This window comes from Phascolarctos cinereus, unplaced genomic scaffold (genome assembly GCF_003287225.1).
Source record: "Phascolarctos cinereus isolate Bilbo 61053 unplaced genomic scaffold, phaCin_HiC Scaffold_5;HRSCAF=322, whole genome shotgun sequence".
NCBI classification, from domain to species: domain Eukaryota; kingdom Metazoa; phylum Chordata; class Mammalia; order Diprotodontia; family Phascolarctidae; genus Phascolarctos; species Phascolarctos cinereus.
Window position 1 is genome coordinate 445,413,492 of NW_027555958.1, and position 19,933 is coordinate 445,433,424.

The window sequence follows — 19,933 nt, forward strand, 5'->3', positions numbered from 1 at the left end:
GGCACAGAGAGGTCACTGTCCATGGAGGATTGTTCTCGGCCAGGCTGCTTCACAATGGGGGGTTGTTCCCAGCTGCTGGGGTTAGTGGGGGTGGCAGGCAAAGGGCCTGGCTGGAGCTGGTGCGGAGTATTTCAGAGGCGGGGTGGTGGCCTCATATGTGACCAAGACCTGGCATCCTCCCTGTCAGGCTGAGGGATGAGGGCGGTGAGCCAGCTGAGTAAAGGCAGCATCTACGGCTTGAGACAGGAGGAGGAAGCTGGAACAAAGGTCAATCCTGGGAAAGCTAGAAAGGTTGGGTAATGGGAGCGGTGCAGGCCAGAGGTAGGTGGGTGAAAGGCAGACATCTTGTCAAAGCTCAGGCCTAAGGAAGACACATAACCTGCAACCATGAGCTTCTTACCTGAAGGCCCAAATATGCTAGGCTGGGCAAACCTAATCTCTGCCCTGGGACTGCTCTGTTCCTATTCTCTTGCCCCCTCCGGGAAAGGAAAAAAGGGCCCTCACCTGCTACAAAACATCCCCTTGAAGGGCCAGGGGCCATGGCACCTCCCTGGTTCCTATTCATACAGTGTTTCCTCTAAAGGCAGCACAGCCCCAGGGAGTACCCAGGGAGCTGGACGCAAGCTTTTCGTTAGCAGATGCCTTTCCAAGTGGGTGTTTTCTTGAAGATAGCGGATTGCATGTCCAGCAGCACATGCCCTCAGAGTCCACCTAACCTAGGCCATCTCATAAGGAGTTTGCCACCCTGAGGCTGGTTTCCAGGTGCCAGGATCCTTACTTTACAGAAGAGCAAACCAAGCCTAGGAGAGGTGAAGGGCCTTGCCCAGGGCCTCATGGTAGCATCGCAGGTGAACTCTGAACCCAGGTGCTCCCGAATACTGGAGGTTCCCCAATCCTGATAGGAGAGCTCAGAGGTGGTTGGTGCATGGACACGTGGCCCCTGAATGTCTGACATTTAGCAGCATTCCTGGGAGTCCTGGAGGGGCCAGGAGTGCTTGGGGTCCCCAGGCCTCATGCATATTTCTCCAGTCTCAACAACGAAACGTGGGTTGGATGGGCAAGGCTCCAAGGCTGCCAGCCATTGAGAAATGCTTCTCTAGTCAAGTAGGAGAGAGGTCAGGCAGTGGCTAAACTGTTTGGAATGGGTGGCTGAGTATTTGAGGTGTTGGAGTCTCACAAATTCCACCACTGGAGAGGGGCACAGGAGCTTGGCTGGGCCAAGAGGTCACTCAGGCCATGGTTACCCCAGAGGCCTGCTGACAGGCCCATGCCAAGGCAGAAGAGGCAGAGGGCAGGAGAAAGCTGCAGGCCTCTCCAAAGAAAGCTGAGCGAGTACCATTGACAGAATCCAAGGGGGAAAACCTACCAGTGGCCCTGTGGCCTGTCCCCAGGCTGCAAGGTTCTGTACTAGACAGAGCTTAGCACCTGGAATCAAGGCCAGCATTCTAAACTAGCCTCAGACCCTTATTAGCTTTGTGACCCTGGGAAGGTCACTTTACCAATGTATTGGCAATTGGCAATGTCTGCCAATGTCATCTGAAAAACAGGGATAACACATACCTCCCAGGTCTGTGAAGATCAAGTGAAATAATGTTTGTAAAGAACTCTGCATACCAGAAAGTGCTATGGAAATGTTAGCTATTATAATTATTATTATCCGAAGCTCTGTTGAGATCTATGGAGACCAGGCTGCTCACAGTAAAACACTGACTCACGAATCACTTTAAAGCCTTTTTTATTGAGGATACATGAGGGATCCCTAAGAAATTCCTGTGGTATCAGCAACCAGATGCCTGCCCAAAGGGGCTGCCAAAGGAGGCGGAGGGAAGACCTGGAGAGCAGACAGTTGGAACTGTGGCCTCCCCCTGGAGCAGGCCTAGCATGGTGTGCAGGATGCCAGGCAGCTGGCGTAGCACACTCCTGGGCCCTCCTGCTGTCACTGCCCAAGAGTAGGCAGAGGTGGGGGGAGAACCTACAGCCCTCTCCCTCCCTGGGCACAGTTCTCATGGCAAAGGTGGAGCTGTTTGCCAAAGGCCCCAAGGCTGTCCCCTCCCTGGATGCTTGCTCAGGAAGCCCCTTTCCCAGAAAGCAGGAAAGCAAGCTTTTCTCTATTTAATGATGGGACAGCGCTGTTCTTCACACTGGCCTGTTCCATCAGCTCCCAGACTAAGATTGGGACCCACCCTCCCAACTTCCCTTAGCAGCTAAAATAACTGACTCTGTCCAAGGAGGCCTTCACAGGGTTCCAGGGCCTTAAGGGAAGGGAAGTGCTCCAAAGACCAGTGACTGGACAGGCCTTGAGGTTCACCGAGCCCAGCTTGTAGGGCCAAGGCTGCCTTCTAGGCAGAACAGGCTACCCAGATGCTCCCCAGAGCCACAGTGAGGCCTGAGCAGTCAGGAGTCCTGGGGGACCTGAAAGAGAGAGAAGGCCCAGGAAAGAGGTCTGATCTCTGAGATGGGGTGTGCCGGTGAGGTGCTCTGCTCACGGACCTCTGTCACTTCAAAAGCAGACCCAGGCGGAGGAGAGGGCGGTCCAAGCTGCTAAGGAGGCAGAGGAGTAGTGTCTGCGGTCGGTGGGCAGCTTACCGCTGGTAAGGGTGCATTGAAGCTGACTTGATGTTAGTTTTGATGCCACTTGGCATCTTACCTAAAGAGAGAAGTAGCAGTATGGAGTTGAGCAGGCCCCTGTCAGGCTCTGCCTAGAGAAGACTCTTTCTACCCCCATGGTTACCTCCAAGCTCTTCTGACCCTTGTCCCTGGGCTGGGGTGCAGGTGTTTCCCTTTCGTTACATGTCACACAGTGCCAGGACCACCAAGAATCCAGGTGCCAGGCCTTAAGATAAGCTCAGCATAGAGAAGCAGGGAGGGTGGAAGATTTGTGCATTCACACACACAGGGACACATACGTACCCTCAGACAGGTCCAGAAAGGTCTGCTAGGTCATCTTTCCTGACAGAAATTGTATCAGGCTTGTCAAGGGAAGGGCTGGCCCTGGCTGCCGGCCACAACCTGCAGCAGTGGGGCTCACTCACAGCCAATCACAGAGGCTTGTGACCCAGCCACCAGGAGGAGGGTCACAAGTAAACTATGAAATGAGCAGACTCTAGGTACTCCTGGGGCACGCTCTGGCCTCAAAGGAGCTCCAACACCCTTAACGCGTGGTTCCAATCTCCTATGGCCCTGGAGGTGACCCTCCTGAATCCGCCCAGCCACACATCATCAGGTTGGATTAGTGAACTCTTGAGATGAAGTGAAATGAGTGAAGAGGAAAGGGAGGAAGGGAAAACAGTGGAGAACGACAAGACATACCCTTCTCTGCTGCCAGAAAAAAATGCCATAGCTGGTGCCATGCCATCATGGGGCAGAGAGAAAACATGCTTTATCTCCTGGGCTGGATAACCTTGCCCAGGGGTGTGCCTTACACAAAATGCCTGCAGGAAAGAAGAGGGTGGTGGACTATGGAGGTGACCTAAAAATGCAGGGACCACTCCACTCAGTCCATAGCAGTCTGTCATAGGGAAGGAGGGGGCCCCATTGGGCACATGCTCGGTCTGAGATGACCAGGTTCCAGAAGGGTCAGACAAGGGGCTGGCACTGTTGCTTGGAGGAGATGGGAGCCTGCCAGCAGGAAGGGTCGTTGCGGTAAATGTATTTGAAACAGGGAGTCTGCACCATCTATAACCAAAAAAACCATTCCATAGCAACCAAGTGGTCAAAGGACATGGGCATCAGTGATCAAAGGAAGAAATTCAGCAGGCAACAGCCAGAGAGAGGATGGCTCTATTACTTGCCCACTAGACCTGCAAATATGACCTGAATGGTAAACGTGGGAGGGGCTGGAGGTAGGCGGGCAGACGATGGTACCAAGGAGAACACAAGAATGTGGCACAGCTCCGCAAGAACGGGGTCAGGAACGCCCAAACCCTGGCAGCTGAGGTGCGAGGGAAGAGAATGTGAGAAAAGGGGTTCTTTCAAGTCATACGAGCGCATGCTGGGGGAGCTGTGAAGTCCACCCAGGCTGGATTCAGTGATCCTCCTTCCAAGCCCATACCTAAGGACACCAAAGACCGTGGGGAAGAAGCCAATGCACACAAACATTCACAGTAGCTGTTTGTGGCAGCAAAGAGCTAGAAACAAGGGGGTGCCCACTGACTGAGAATGGTATAGGAATGTAATAGAATATAACTGTGCCATAAGATAGGATAAAGAGATGGATCCAAGAGGAAACTCTGAGCACCTCCAGTATTCTTATACTTTATCATCTACGATCCAGCTAGAATGGCCTCCTGGCTGGTTCTCAGATATAATACTCCACCTCCATCTCCAGGCCTTTGCCCTGGCTGTGCTCCATGCCTGGAATGCTCTTCCTTCTCATCTCCACCTCCAGGCCTCCTTCTCCTTCAAGACTCAGATCACTCTCAACTTTAATAAGAGGCTGTTCCTAGTCCCCTAGCTGCTAGTGTCCTCCCTCAAATGACCTTCATTCCATTTTCCCTGGGTATAGCTGGTATGTACACAGTCATTTCTATGTTATCTCCTCCATCAGACCATGAGCTTCTCGAGGGCAGGGATTGTGTTTTTGCCTTTCTCTGTACCTCCAGAGCTTAGCACAGTGCCTGGCACACTTAAATGCATGTTGACTGACTGTTGGAACTGACACAGAGTGAAGCGAGCAGAACTGGGAGAACGATGTACAACATTTCAAAGAAAAAATACTTTGAAAGACTGAAAAACTCTGATCGATGCAAATGACCAGCCACACTTCCAGAGGACTGCTGAGGAAGCCTGCTGCCCCCCTACTGACTCAAGAGAAGGACACAATGGTTTTCAGACAACAGCCAGTGGCTGGATTTGCTCTGCTTGACTCAGTCTGTTACAAGGGGAGGAAGCTTTTGGGGGTGGATTTGGGGTAGTAATAATGATGCCCCCCTGAAAAAGAAGAAAAGGGCGTCAATGAACTATTTAAAAACGAACAGATGAGAACAGATAATGAGGGCAGCTTGGAACAAAATGGCGAATTTGTTACATACTTAAAAAAACACAAGCCAGACATAACAGATCCTCAATTTCATAGACAATACCTTTTCTGTTCTTCATACATGGAAATGTCCATGTCCTCTGGAGTTTGTCAAATTCATAATAACAAAAAATCAAAATTAAAATCCTGAAAAAAGTTGGAGGGAGACGGAACGTCTAAGAAGGGATCGGACTGCTACTTTAGGTGGGCAGGACAAGGCTAACAAAACAAAATGACTAAACAGGAAACTAAGGCCCAAAAGAAGGAGACAGAAGGAGGGTCCTGAGTGGCCTTGGTTGAATTCAAGTCACCAAGCTTACCTGAACCACATTGCTGGGTCCTAACAAACCAGGAAGATGTGACTGCTGAGTGACTGGCAGTGACACCTGAAAGACTGGAGAGTGATACTGAAGGAATGGGAAAAAGGCAAATGTCCTGATGTTCAAAAAAGAGAACAGAGCAGTGAGGCCAGTGAGCTGCATAGATTCCTGGGAAAATTCCAGAAGGGTGCATTTAAGTAGACAGTGAGCATCTAAACAAGGATTTGGGGATTAGAAGAGCCAGGCTGGGGAAATTGAGAACAGGTTGTGCCAGATGAACCTCATTTCCTTCTTACAGAGGATTATTTAAGTGGTAGAGCAGGGAAGGCTGTAGACATAGTTACCCAGATTTTGGCAACGCGTTTGACTAAGTGTCTCATTACCCTAGAGAAAACAGGTGAGATGTGGCCTAGACCACAACAGGATCCTCAATTTAGAGTTGGGAGGAACCTGACAGTGCAATGGGCTGGTCTGCTTTGCCCAGGGACCTGAAGGATCACAGCACCTTTCTGTATGACTTGCAGTGGAACCCTGCTCTATGCACCGTCTCCCCAGGAGAGCGTGAACTCCCAGACAGCTGAGATGTTCCTTCCCTCAGTGTCTCCCTGGCCCTTGGCAGAGGGTGCTACTCATGGTTAGCTGAGGACACGGAGGCCCAGCGAGGGGATGGTGCCCTACCCAGGGTCACACGGCTAGGAAGATCTGGGAGGGGGTCAGTGCTCCGGTCCTCCTGGCTCCTTGGGGCCTCCCACTGATCTAATACCAGACTGATTCAGAACGAGCGGAAGGGATGCAGGTCGGCCCAGCAGGTCTCCAGTGGCGTGCCTGGGGATCTGGGCTCTGTCATGGGCTGTTTCCTTGTTTGATCAATGATTCACATGAAGGCAGCAAAACATTATGACCTGAGAGCTACACTTGACAGTCATCAAAGACACAGGCTCAAAGTTCTACCTCCAACTACAATTATATTTTAAAAAAAAAAGCTACAATTGTCCAGAATTTTTGTTCCCATTGGTGGTTCCTGTGGGGAGAGGTCCTGACCCCTGACCCCAGAGGTCTCCTTGCCTCCAGCCAGAAAGAATCACATTTTGGGTGTCCTGGATGGCTGGACGGCGTACTGAGGTTCTTCCCCAGGACAGAATACCCAGGCGGGATGAGAAGGAACGCTAATGGGGATGATACGCTTTCCAGACAACAGAATTTCAGAGCTGGAAGATCCATCTAGTCTGAGCCCACACCCAGAAGGAATCCCCCACTGTAACATCTCCCCTAAAGGGGCTGTGTGGTCTGCGCGAGAAGGGCTCCAAGAATGGAGAGCTGCCCCACCCCCAGTCACTGTGGGAGTTTTCATTATAAATCTGCAAGATTTTCCTGACATCAAAACCAAATCTCTCCCACTGCTCCTGGTCCTGCCCCCTAGGATCAAAGACAAGAAATCTAACCTGTCCTTCACAAGATAACCTTTCAGACACTTCCCCCATCCCGCTCTCCTGTACCATGACTGGAGGCCCCTCCCACCCTGGCTACCCTCCTCTGGAGGGGCTTAGACTTCCTGATACATCCTTCCTAAAATAAACTGCCCACACAAATTCAATGTTGATGAAGCTGTGAATTGGTCCAGCCATTTCTGAAAATAATTTGGAATTACTTGAGAAAGAACATCTAGAGCAGCAGCTCCCACTCGGGCAGGGAGGCACTTCCCCTATATCTGTAACCTCTTCAGATGCTTCCAGCAACTCGGGATCTTACAGGGGACTGGCCCATGGTCCCATGGCTTCTAAGGCAAGCTGTGACCCCAAGCTTTCCAGACTCCGAGTCCAAGCCTCACTCCACAACACTCATGAGAAAAGGCCCCAACCTGCTCATCCCTTCTGTCCCAAATACATTCCTACTGAGGACAAGGACAGAAAAAGGTCCCCTGAATAGCCCCGTGTCCACCTCCAGGCTCTCGGCAACAGGACACAGGCGCCCGTCAGCTCTGGAGCCCTGAGTAAGCCCTGGTGTATGACCGTATCAAATTCTTGTTCCGTAAGAACGAGAAAATATAAGAGAATCAGAGAACGTTAAAGACCCGGGGGGCCGACGCTGAACCAGGACCAGGTGGCAGAGCCATGGACAGAGATGACAAGAGAAAGCTGTGCTCTCAGCTTGACAGCAATGACCGCTCTCAGGCCCAGAGGGCAGATGATAAGGCACACTGTCCTTCTTCTTCCTTGTGACGTGGGGGACTCTGGCTACAGAATATGACACAAGCCATCCTACGGTCTTGGGTGATCTTGTCTTTGTTAGAAGGGAGGACTCAGTGGTGAGGCAGCATGCTGGGAGATGAATGAGGAAGAGAACAGCCAAAGCATCAACAACAAATAAAATGAGCTCAAGCTGTCCTCCTTGCCTTTTGGGCCTTCCCCTTCCTAAGCTGGGACCCAGACTGAGCACAGCGCTCCCAACCTTGAGCCCTGGATGCGAAAACTCAGCTTTCCCAGCAGCCTCCAAACAGCCTGGGCTCCTCTGGGAAAGGCCTTCTGTAGGCACTGCACTTGCCGGCCTCCGTGCGTTTGCTCGCTGCTCCCCTTACCTGGCTGGCCAGCTTGGGCCATCTGTACTCCACTGAGCAGAGGGCTCTGTTGCTGACTGGACGTGCCTGTCATCTGAACTTGCTGCACGCTCGATGCTCCAGCCAGGAGGGCCCCTGCTCCAGGCTGGCCTGGCTGGCCGGGGCCACTGGTGCCAGGAGGTCTCCAGTTGGACAGACCCTTACCAAAGGCAACTGCAGCCACCAGGGCATTGGTGTCTGTGGGGTTGAAGGTCTGCTTGTTCTGACGGAGACCTAGAAAGGAAGGCCGGGGCACTGAGCGGTGGGCCTCAGCAGGACCTGAGGAGGTTTGTGACCACTCCAGTACCCTAAGACACCCTGCAGCTCAGGCATGGGAGCAGCAGGCTCCTGTGGTTGCCTCAGACCAACACAAATGGGCTCCCGCGAAAGTCATTCGACAAACCTCCTCCCCTGTGGCTTTGCCATCAATCCACGGCCATTCTCCACATCTGCTTTCCTCCGTCCCTGTCTTTTCCTCTCCAGGATTTGCCGTCATGACCCCACTGTGCCCCCTATCCCTCCACTTTCCATGTTTATACCCCCTTCCCGATCTCTCCTCCCTGTGATGGCCACTTCCCATCTTGCTGGACATGTTCACCTCCACTTTCTGTGCCTACGCCCCCTCCCCTCCTTCCCGATCTCTCCTCCCCTGTGATGACCGGTTGCCACCCTGCTGGACACGCTCACCTCCACTTTCTGATTCTCGCTCCTCTTTGCTGATTTTCTCCAGCAGGTTCGAGCACATTTTATTCAAGGTCTGAATTTGCTTCTGTAAAACATCCAGGCACTGAGGTGAGCAGGGTCAGCCCTGAAGAGCAGACAGCACCCGTGCCTCCCGTGGGCCCCCAGGGCGGCACCCTGGTCTCCATTACCTGGGCAGCATCAGTGCCGACTCGAGCCGCATCTGTGGTCAGCTGCTTTTCCTGCTCCTCGACCTCTGGGTCTGGTTTGGTTCTCAGGTGGTCAGGGACCACTTCATGACTGAAGACAGGAACCCGGCCCTCTGTCTGCCGCTATCATAAGGACAAAAGGCATGCTGCATCACCAGAAGAAAGCGCCTTGGCCTATGGTCCATCTGTGCCCCAGAGCAAAGGGCCCCAGTGGCTGGCAGCAGGCAGAGGGTGAGCCTGGACAGAAGCGGGAGGGGATGTGTGCTCAGGGTGAGAGCGGCCCCGCTGCGGCCTCCCACCCGCCTCTCACCGTGAGCTCCTCGTCTCGGTCTGGGGATAGCACCAGAGGAATGATGACCTGGTTCCGGAGCAATGGGGTCTTCTCATGCTTGAGGACCTTGTTCAGGGTGTTCAGCTGTCCGGAAAGCAGAGCGAAGCTGTCCAGGACTGAAGGCCTAGTTGAGGTGGAGGAGATGGGAGTGAGGCCTGGCTGAAAATGTGGCTGGCCTCCAACCCGTAGGACCCCTCAGGGAAGCAGCAGACAGAAATGCAGATGGAGCCTTAGGATTCAGAGCCACAAGGACCCTTTACATGCAGGCCCACCCAGAACAGATGCACAATCTGGGACTGAGGCAGGGGTTTCCCAACATAGCTGTAGGAAAAGACAAGGCCCTTAAAGAAGGTAGCAGGGCCTGGCCCACAGCCAGGCTATACTAGGCCTCCTCAGGAGAGAAGCCCTATGGGTAGAAGACCTCTCTAGGCCAGGCCATCTCCAAAAGACCTCCTTCAATGTCTGGGCTAGCCTCTGCTTGCCAATGGAAACAGTGGGACTTCCCATGGACCGGTTTTCCCACAGCATCCAAAGTACGGAAGGCTCGGGAGAGGAGAACAGACGGCAAAGGAACAAGACGCATCCTCCTCGCCGTCTTGGTGACTCCCTTACCCTCCAATGCCGGCAGATTGACAGCTTCTGAGGACGTGGGGAGTTTGTGCTGCCCGGCCTCCCCCACCCCTTGTCTCAACCCTTCTGCAGCCCTGACCTGCACTAGATGGACAAGGAGCTCCAGCCCCACCGCAGCCCCTTCAGCAGCCCCGGCCCAGGAGCTGGAGGGAGAAGGAGAGTCACTCACTTCCCTTACAGGCCTCAGGGCCCAGAAGCTGGGAGGCTAAATTATGCGGCTGAGGAGGCTTCCAGCCTATGCTCAGCAGCGGCATGCCAGTCTCCTGCTGGGCGTCAGGCCCACTCCACCCGCCCGCCCTTCTGCCCTTACCAGGTAAGCCGGTCGTACTCGTTCTCCAGCTTGCAAATAAAACTTCCCAAGGAACTTTTCAGATCCGCCACTTGATTCAGCAGCGCATCTACTGACGTCTCCAGCTGCTTCTCTTCCCTCTGCACAGACAGGGGCCAGCTGGTCTGTCCGAGGTGGTCGGGGCCCAGGGTGTCAGACACAGCTCAGGACTTAGAGCCCACGGGGCCCCTGGCATTTGACAAGATGACTGAGACGCCCCAGGGAGGGGAGAGGAGGAGGGGCTGGCTGGCAGGGGCACAGTTCTCATCCCCATTGCACCAGGCTGCCTTTTCCTTCCAAGTCCTATTGAGGTCCTAATGGGCAAATCCTAGGGCAGAGCCCAGGGCCCTTGGCCCAGAGAGGACCTGCTGTAGAAAAGCCAGGAGGGAAGTGAAGGGGTGTCTGCCCCCCTCCCCCAAGGTTTCTGTGAGCCACCCTGGCTGCCCTAACTTGTACATGCTGCCTCTGGGCCATGCAGTAGGGCTTTTGGCACAAGAGGGTCCCCTGAGGGCCCTCAGGCAGGAACAAGTCTATGGCCAGAGGCTGTGTGGGCACCACACCCTGAGTCTCTGGTGACCAAGGGGAACTCAGGTGCTCTGACACAGAGACGGGTGAAGGCGGCCCATCCTCTACAGGGCAGGATGGTGGGATCACCCAGAGGTGTGGGTTAGGGGCCACCCTGGTGACTGGAAAGCTATACACTTCAGCCTGCTCCCCCGCCTGCATTCCTCCTGCCCCATTAGCTTATCAGAAGCACCTCATTCTTTCCAAGGCTTGACTCACGCATCCTTATCTCCCCTGTGGCATCTGCACCTACAAACTGTCTCTAGGCCCTGACCATGGGGGCTCCTCCCCCAACGGCTCCTGAGGCAGCCCATCAGGCCAGCCTGGATGCTCCTGCTCAATGACACAACCCAGGGACAACCTGCCCCCACTCTGGCCCCCACCCCCATTGCCTATCAGTTCCTGACCACTCCTTGATACCTCAATGTCCCTAACAATGAGAGTCTCCATCCCCTCCCACACCCAGGTTTGCTTTCTCTGTTTCTGCTTGTTTGTAGGTCACCTCTTTCTTTCTGTGCTTATAAACACACACACACACACGCAGCTGGGCCCCCTTCCCAGGCTCCCCACCTCAGAGGATCTTCATTCCTGCCATCCCCCACCTGCTTCTTGCTATTTCCACCTTCACGACGCCCTCACCCCCTCCTCTCCTCTTACTTGGGTCCTTATCACCTCCTGCCCGCACCACTGCAGCCTGCTGGGGAGCTCCTGCCGGCCCCTGTCAGCCCTGCTGCCAGCCCAGCCATCGTCACTGGCCCCTCAGGACCAGGGGACCCTCCCCCATCAGACTGGGAGCTCCTGGAGAGCAGGGACGTCTAGCCTGGTGCGTCCACAGGCCTTTGCACGCAGAAAACATTTAATAAATGCTCCACTCATTCATTCCATTTCTCTTCTGCTTAGCTTTCCATGGAACCCTCGTAAGCAGTTCTCACCCCCACTGCCTCAATGACCAAAGAGAAAATTCTCCGGACATATCTGCTGACCCGGTGCCTGACCTCAAGGGGGGCCCTTTGTGCTCGTCTGTCTTCCCCACAATGGTCTACACCTATTGCCATCACTCGGTGGGGGCCTCCCTCCACCCCCCCCCCCAAGATGACCCCGGGTATAGACACTCCTGGGGCTGGCGCTTAAAGCCCTTCCTGGCTGGGCTCCAACCTACTTTTCGAGGCTCATTATGGGTGATTTTACCCAGAGGCAGACGGTCCAGCCAGGCCAGCCTCAACAACGCATCTCCTGCCTCCACGCCTTTGCTTTGGGGGATCCTCCTGCCAGGAATGCCCTTCCCGCTGCAGGCTTCGGTAAACTCTTCTCCCCTCCCCCCCACTTACCCCAGAACACCCCCCCACCCCCACCCCGGTGCCCCCTCCTTCTCCACTTCCCGGGGCAAAGGCAGGCAGCGGTGAGACTCGCTGTCTTGTGGTGGGCCCTGGTTCACCGAGTGACCCTTCCTGGGCCTCAGTTTCTTTATACGCAAATTGGGGGCACGGTAGGGAATGTCGGGGCCCAAACCAGGGCGGCGGCTCCGCCCATATCGCAGGCGACTCTCATGTGTACGCGCTACTACGCCCCGGAGGTTCCCCCCAGTTCCGCGAGTTTCTGGGCCTGGCCTTCAAGGCCTCCTCCGCAGAGCTTCTTCCCTGCATCCTCGCTCCTGAGGCCGCCTCGCTCCCCCCACGACCCCCAGCCCAGCCCTTACCTGCATCTTGTAAGCAGTAGGAATTTCGCGTCCCCAGGGTGCCGCCCCCTAGCTTCCGCTTCCGGAAGCAACGTCTTCCAACCCCGCGACTTCGCAGGGAGCTTCCGGCGCTACGGCCGAGCGCTTCCGGGTCACGGCGGGTCAGAGGTCACCCCGGGATCTGACAGCCATGGCAGCGGAGCCGGCCGAGGTAAGGACGGGGTGGGTGGTCCGGGGAGGGGGCCTGGAATGCCGAGCTCAGGGAGCGGGGTGCGGGGCTCGGCCCAAGCCTGGGCTCGGCGCTCCAGGCCCCGGGGTCCTCGCTCGGGGAGCTGGACCCCGCGCTGCCGCCTTCGTCCGTCCGGCAGTCAGTCCGCAAACCTTGCCCTCCCCTGCCACGCCGTGAGACCCCCGGGGCGGCGGGTCTCTGAGCGCTGAGCTCCCTGTGCAGGTGGAGGAGGCCGCGCAGGTCTTCCTGCTCATGCGCAAAGGCCACCGCATCTCCCGCAACGTGCGCCTGGCCTGGTTCCTGAACCACCTCCGCCAGCCGGTCCGGGCGGCTTCCCCGGAGGAGCTGGTGAGTGCGGGCGGGGGGCGGGGCGGGGGGCCCGGGGCAGCTCCCCCCGCGGCGCCCTGACCCCCCCGCCCCGCCCCCCCCCCCCGCAGCTGCGCTTCGAGCCCGAGCTGGCCGTGCTCAGCGTCCTGCCGCCGGGCTGGCAGCCGGACGAGCCGCTGGGGCCGCCGGGCCGGGCCCTGCTGCTGGTGCCGTCCACGCGCGTCACCTTCCTGGCGTGGCGCTACCGCTTCGTCATCGAGCTGGACCTGAGCCCGTCCACGGGCATCGTGGTGAGGCGCCCCGGGCCCCGCCAGCCCCCCTTCCCCGCTCTCCGGGGAGGGGTACGCTGACATCCCACCTCCCCATGGGGTCTGCCAGCCCCCCTTCCCTGCCCTCCCGGAGGGGGTGGCGCTGACAACCCCTCTGCCCTCCCTCCCCATGGGGTCTGGCCAGCCCTTTTCTCTGATCTCTCCCCTACCCCCCAGGATGACTCCACAGGAGAGATTCTCTTTGATGAGGTGTTCAGGGCCCTTTCCCGATGCCTGGAGGGGCTGCTTCGGCCTTTCCGAGTCCCGGGCTCCTCCATCACCTTCCAGCCAGAGATCTATGTGACCATCCAGGCCTATTCTTCCATCATTGGCCTGCAGTCCCACCAGGTAGGGAAGGGCAGCCACATTACACTCCCCCTCAGCCTGACCATTAGTGCACAAGGCTCTTTTGTCAGCCCCGAAAGTCTGAGGTGGGATTTAAACTTAGAGTTTCCTGACTCCAGAGTCCATCATGTATCTAGGCATAGGGGTCGTAGTGCTGTCTTCACTATTGCCCCCCGCCCCCAGTCAAGCCCAGGGGACTGATGAGCTTGGAGTCAGGAGACTCTGAGTTCAAATCCCACCTCAGACACTTCTTAGCCCTGTGACCCTGGCAAGTAACTCACCCTCTCAGTCTCCTCGGCCTCACTGTTAGAAAGACCTTGGATAATAATGCCAGCTTCACAAGGTGGTTTTGAGGATCAAACGAGATAATATGTTTAAAGCGCCTTTAAGCACCATGTTCTAAATTCTTTGTTTTATTTATTTATTTTTAAAGTTTAAAAGCATTCTCAATCTGCATCAGGACTCCGTGAGTCCATAAGTTCTCTTGGGGTAGATACCATTTTTCATCATGAGTCGATCAGAATGGTCTTGGATTGTTCTGTTGTTGAGGATAGCTAAATCATGCGAAGTCGGTCATCCTAGGATATGGCTGTTACTGTGTGCAATGTTCTGGTTTTGTTCATTCCACCTTGCATCCGTTCATGTAAGTCTGTCTAGGTTTTTTCTGAAAGTATGCTGCCCATCATTTCTTATAGCACCCTAGTATTCCATCACGATCACATACCACAAACTGTTTAGTCATTCCTCAGTTGATGGATATCTTCTCAATTTCTAATTCTTTCCCACTACAAAATGAGTTGTTATAAATACTTTTGTAAATATAGGTCCTTTTTCTTTTAAAAAAATCTATTTGGGATACAGACCTAATAGTGATATTGCTGGGTCTGAATTCTATGTTCTAAAAACTAGCTATTGTGACATCTTGCTTTTGGCCTGGGCTTGTATATGTTATGGTCCACTGACTATAGCCAGAGGCCCTGGCATTCCCCTGCCCACGTGACCCCCTTCTTCGCACCCACTCTGTTCTGGCAAGCCCACTGTCCTTACCGCATGGTGGGACCCCATGCCCTGACTCATCCAGAATCAGGCACTCTGAAGCATCTGATCCAACCAAATCCGAACAAGACTTCCCTCAGCCTCCCAGATAAGTTACCATCCAGTGAAGGGGTGAGCACCTCCCCCCCCAGCAGGGGATCCAGCCAAGGGAGTCAGGAAAAGCTCCCTAAAAGAGATGGGATTTGAGCTGAGTCTTGAAGACAGGCAGGGTTCCAGAAGGCCCAGGTCAGAAATGAGAGCATGCTTCGGATGAGTCACAGCCTGTACAGAGGCATGGAGGTGGGACACAGAAGGTGAGTGGTTGTGTGTGGGTAACAGCAAGGAGGCCAGATGGGAAGTGATGTGAAATCAGTCCTGAAGCTGGGCTGTGAAGGGCTCTAAATGGCAAACGGGAGTTTGAGTTTTGTCATGAGGATCAGGAAGCTCCGGCAGGGGAGGTTAAGAGTGACTACTGAGGAGGATACCTTTGGCTGCAGTGACAGAAGTGGATGGAAACAGGCAAGGCTGGCGATGGAGCCCAAAGAGGAGGCTGCTGGGACGGGAGGTTTGCTCAGCTGGCTCTTGCAGTGCCTGTGACAAGGGGCCAGCGAGGGTGATGGCTGTGTGAGGGGAGACAAGGGGAACGGATGTGGGCAATGTGAAGGGTGAATTGACACAACCTGGCTGGCTTGGGGGAGTTGGCGAGGATGGCTGAGGACGTGAACCTGATCATCTGGGGAGAGGCTGGTGACCTGGGCAGGTCAGGAAGGATGGCTGGCAGCACAGATTGTGCTCAAGAGGCCTGCAGAAGGTCCAGACAGGGGTCTGGTGCTGGCGCTCCAAAGAGATGGAACCTGGGGGGTCATCAGTGTAGAAACAGTGAAATCGAGGGGCCTAGTGAGGCCAAGAAGGGCAGTGTAGGGAGCGAAGAGAAGAAGAGGATGCCTTGGGTCAAGCCGTGCTTTCCAGGTGAAGCAGAGCCTGAGAAGATGTGGTCAGACCCTCAACAAAGAGCCCTGAGAGCAGTGCCAGGACCCTGGGGAGGCAGAGGACTCAGCCAGTGTGTGAGGTGGCCAGGAACTGGGATTTGGCAGTTAGGAGATCAGCATGGCCCTTGGAAAGCCACATCATCTGAGGAGTGTGGATGAGAGCCAAGTGTTAGGAAGTTCTTCTTGACATCAAGCTAAATTCTGCTTCCTGCAAGTTTTGCTTCTCTCTTTGCTCTTGGGGGCTAACCAGAGCCAGTCTCCACTCTCCTGTGCCCACCCCCCTCTTCCCACCCCAGTGGCTTCAGGCTAAATGTGGCCCCTGGCTCCTTCCTGGGCCGAGGAGAGCATGTCTGCAGTCCAGTCCCTGCCTCGGTCCTGCTCTTCCTGCCACGGCCTTTCTCAGATACAGTGCCAGTCCTGAGTGCTGGCTGTGGCCACCTATCCTCTTAACTCAGACCAGCTTTGAGTTCGCTTTGGGTGCTTCTGTGGCAGACTGCTGACGGCCCACCAGGACCCCCCATGCTGTTCTGCTGCTTCTTTCTTCTCTTCTGCGATTGTGTTTTGAAAAGATAAGTAAGATTCTGGCCATGCTGATGCTGTGTGTGCCCCATTATTTGAGGGATCACTATCCTGCCTGTGGATGAGGGAGCAACTCTCACTGTTTGGCCTTTAAGGACAGAGCCAGGAACTTGGTGTTGTACAGACTCCCTCCCTGTGATTACTGTCCCACAGTGCACAAGGGTGAGCTCCCTGTCCTTGGAGGGCTGCAAGCAGAGGCGGGATGGCTGCTGGTCTGGGGCCATCGGGGCTGCTCTGGCTTTGTTGGTATCCTTTGTCCCATCCTCCTGTCTTTGCTGTGTCGTGCTGAACTTGTTTGGGGAAGCAGCTGCCTGTGGCCATGGAGCTGCAGCGAGCTCTTCGCGCTCTCCTCTGTTCATCCACATTGCGTTTTTTCTCTTTGTGTCTTGGAATTTCGTTCCTGAGATTCTCATCCCTCAGACTGGCTTTCTCTGTGGAATTTTCTCTTTGAAAGGGGTTCCCCTAAAATCTAGGGAGACGTCTGACTATTCCCGGGTGTCCATCCCTTCCTTTTCTTGCACAGATCCGAGTGGCCATTTGCTACAACTGCTTGTCATTCTGGATCTAGCTGGGAAGGACCTCAGAACTGAGGCCCGGATTGGGGCAGTGACTTGCCCCAGGTCACACAGGTGCATTTGTATTCAGGTCCTCTGACCCCAAACCCAGCTGTCAGGTGCGAATCAGACCCAGGATCTGATTCTCCCAGGTAGCAACTCCTCTACCTTCTGGGCAGGGTTTGCAGTTGTTTCCTTCTTCTGTCCCGGCGGTCTGTGGTCCCCTTCTGTGACCAGATCACTGCTCTCTCTGCCTGTGGTCTTTGCTGAAATATTCTCCTCTGGCTCCGAGCTCTCCTCACAGAAGTTTGCTTTCTTAGCATCTAATGCTCACTGATGCTCTTGCTCCCTCTCCTGCCCCTCCCCCAGCTACACTGCAGTCATGGACCTCCACTCCCAGGTCATGGCTGCTGCCCATCGTGGGGCACCCCAGGGCCCTCCGAGGCCATGTGTGCCAGGATCGGGGCTGGATCATCTCTCCTCATTGCCTTCATCATTGCTACTGTGGTTGGTGGATAAACAGAGCTTACCTGTTTCCTCCCTCTACTTTCCTTTTCACTTAAAAATGCTTTTGGCTGGATTTGTGAGGACCGGCCTTTTTGGGGCTCTCTCCCCCAGCAGGGAGGTATGCTTGTGAATTGAAGTCCCCACCTTAATCAGTTGCTCACTTCCCAAACCTGAATGCTTTGCCTCTTTGGGCTGCAATCACTCCACAGGTGTTTACGAAGGACCTTCTGGGTGCTAGGCACTGGGGAGACCAAGACCTGGTCCCATGGTCCTCATCCTTCGGGAGCTCCCCACTTGAAGGTGGATGCAGAATGTATCCCGGGCTCATTAGAGAATCACAGTTTCATGGACAACCCTCTTTCCCTTCTCCTTTGTGTATCTAAAGGCTCGCTGTATTTGGGGCCACATTCAGAATAAAAGACGATTTATTTTATACCTGTTAAATTGTGTGATAAACTTGGCTTTTATTGTGTCTGTGCCCAACATGAGGTAGTGGATGAGGAAGGAGGGGAAGGGTTGATGTCTCAGCCCCAGGGACCCTGAGCACACATACTGCCAGAGTGACTCTGATAACTGGCTAGGATTGAGTGATTTAGTGTGTATGGGTGATCTCCTGAGACTCACTGCCACCTTGTGAGGGAGGGACTCTAGGCATTATTGCCCCCTTTTTACCCTTGGGGAAACAGAGGCTTACAGAGGTGAAGACACTTGCCTGTGGTCCCCTCGGGGCCATCTGATGCTAGGAGATGTCCAGTCCAGGTCTCTGAGCATTCCCTCTACTCATCTCCTCTCCTCCCAGAGAGAATAAGAGGAATGAGCATTTATGTAGCACCTGCTGTGTGCCGGGCACTGTGTGTGCTGCTTTACAAATATCTTCTTTGATTCTTACAACCACCCTGGGAGGAGGCAGGGGCTGTTATGATTCCCATTTTATGGATGAGGAAACTGAGGAAAACAGATTAAGTGATTTGCCCAGGGTCACAAGTATCTGAGGCCAGATTTGAACTCGGGTCATCCTCACTCGACGTTCAACGCTCAATCCACTGCTGCCACTTTGTGGCCCTGGAGGCTAGTCTGACCTCATTTGGGTTCCATTTTAGTAAGGGTGTGAATGAGCTGGAGAGGGTCCAGAGGAAGGCGGCCAGCGTGGGGAAAGAAGGGACTGGAGTTCCTCATCATAGAAGGAGTGGTGGCCATAGCTGGGCATGTTTAGTGACGGTTTCTTGGGGACATCGCAGCTGTTCTCAAGGGGAGGGTTGCTCGGTGGAGAAAGCATCATCCCAAAGTCCTTCTGAGCCCCCTGCCTCCCTGCCAGGTGTTGGTTCAGGGCTATCTCTTGGAGCCTTCTCAGCGAGAGGCCTTCCTGCAGCAGGTTTATGCCCAGCTCTGTGTCTTCGAGAACAAGGTAGCTGCCACACTGCAGCAGCAGTATGAGCCCCGGAGGCAGGTACGTGGGTGGAAGCTGGCTACTTCTGTTGCTGCTCGGGCATAGACTGGGCTTCTGTGTCCCCAGGGTACAATTCAAACACATGGTCACAGACTGGGCACCTCCGCACCCCTGGGGTATGGTGTAGACATACTGGTGGTGGGGGTGGCATTCTGGGCTGTGGGCTTGATCAGGCAGGACTGAGCTGTCAGGTTGGGCTGCTGTGCATAGGCAAGGAGCAGTAATAGTGACTCTCGTTGGCTTGGGCTCAGGTGGACACGGCCCATTTGAGCCAGAACCGGCCCTCTGGCTCAGCAGGGGTCTCCATGGTGACAGCTGACGTCGGCCTCGTCAGTATGATCCGCCAAGGCGTTCTGGCTCTGCAGCTTCTGCCGTCTAACTCCAGTGCTGGTCAGCGGACCCCGGGGCGGGGATGGGAGCCCTGGGCTCTCAGGGACTTGGGGTGTGGGCACAGCCTGGGTACCTGTGGATCACTGGAGTGCTCTGAGGCTCTCTGGCTCTGGTGATGAGGGGTTCTCAGAGCCGAGCTTGACTTGGAGCCTCGGCCTAGCCACTCACAGGGGCTGACTCTACTGCCCCATCCCCAGGTATCATTGTGATCACTGATGGGGTGACCAGCGTCCCCGATGTCGCGGTCTGTGAGACGCTGCTCAATCAGCTACGAAGTGGCACTGTGGCATGTTCCTTTGTGCAGGTACATTGTGCAGGGGCACTGGAAGTGGCTTGGCCGGGGTGCCTTCTTAGGGCCCTCCTCCACCCTCCTGACCTGCCATCACTCTCTTGGGGCTCCCCTCTCTTATCCAGTCCCTTACCTGGGCCATCAATTCAATCCATGATATCCTGGCAGGTGGCCTCCAACCTCAAAATTGTTGCTTCCCAAAGCATCCTATTTCATCTGTGGAGGCTTGGGGTGGGCCTTGTGGCCCCTGCTCTCAGGCTCCTGCCCCCTCCAGCCTGACCCCTGCCTCTCCCCAGGTGGGGGGCGTGTACTCCTATGACTGCAGCTTTGGTCACGTGCCTAACGTGGAGCTGATGAAGTTCATGGCCATGGCAACCTTTGGGTCCTACCTCTCCACATGTCCCGAACCTGAGCCTGGCAACCTCGGATTGACTGTCTACCACCGGGCATTTCTGCTCTATTCTTTCCTGCACAGTGGAGAGGCCTTGAATCCTGAATATTATTGTGGTGAGGAGGAGACAGGCAGGGCTGAGGGGGGCCAGCCCAGGGGAAGCCCCAGCCCTGACTCCCTACCCTGCTCCTTTCC

At 55.1% G+C, this 19,933-nt stretch overlaps 2 protein-coding genes across 13 annotated transcripts in view; one reads left to right on the forward strand and one right to left on the reverse strand.

Annotated features, from left to right (window-relative positions):
• Positions 1–1,718: 1,718 nt before the first annotated feature.
• Positions 1,719–12,476, reverse strand: MED8 (mediator complex subunit 8). 2 transcript variants are annotated; one of them, XM_020975461.2, is made up of 7 exons: positions 12,370–12,476; positions 10,092–10,210; positions 9,131–9,275; positions 8,803–8,943; positions 8,618–8,699; positions 7,913–8,164; positions 1,719–2,412 (listed from the first exon to the last, which is right to left on the reverse strand). In XM_020975461.2, exons 1-7 carry the CDS (start codon positions 12,373–12,375, stop codon positions 2,354–2,356), a joined length of 804 nt encoding a protein of 267 aa, XP_020831120.1. In that variant the 5' UTR covers positions 12,376–12,476; the 3' UTR covers positions 1,719–2,353. The 2 variants fall into 2 exon arrangements, with proteins under 2 accessions (XP_020831120.1, XP_020831118.1); XM_020975459.2 differs by having other exon boundaries at positions 1,719–2,647; positions 12,370–12,475.
• Positions 12,477–12,497: 21 nt separating this feature from the next.
• The window catches only part of SZT2 (SZT2 subunit of KICSTOR complex), an 85,947-nt gene continuing 78,511 nt past the window's right edge, over positions 12,498–19,933 (forward strand). For all 11 annotated transcript variants that reach the window (XR_013487410.1, XR_013487411.1, XR_013487412.1 and 8 more), the window contains exons 1-8: positions 12,498–12,559; positions 12,800–12,925; positions 13,015–13,194; positions 13,390–13,560; positions 18,537–18,668; positions 18,920–19,058; positions 19,256–19,362; positions 19,644–19,854. Coding sequence is in view for 6 of the 11 variants with exons in the window: in XM_020975458.2 (XP_020831117.2) it covers positions 12,539–12,559; positions 12,800–12,925; positions 13,015–13,194; positions 13,390–13,560; positions 18,537–18,668; positions 18,920–19,058; positions 19,256–19,362; positions 19,644–19,854 (1,087 nt within the window). In the remaining 5 variants the exon portion in view is untranslated. The remainder of the gene's footprint in view (positions 12,560–12,799; positions 12,926–13,014; positions 13,195–13,389; positions 13,561–18,536; positions 18,669–18,919; positions 19,059–19,255; positions 19,363–19,643; positions 19,855–19,933) is intronic.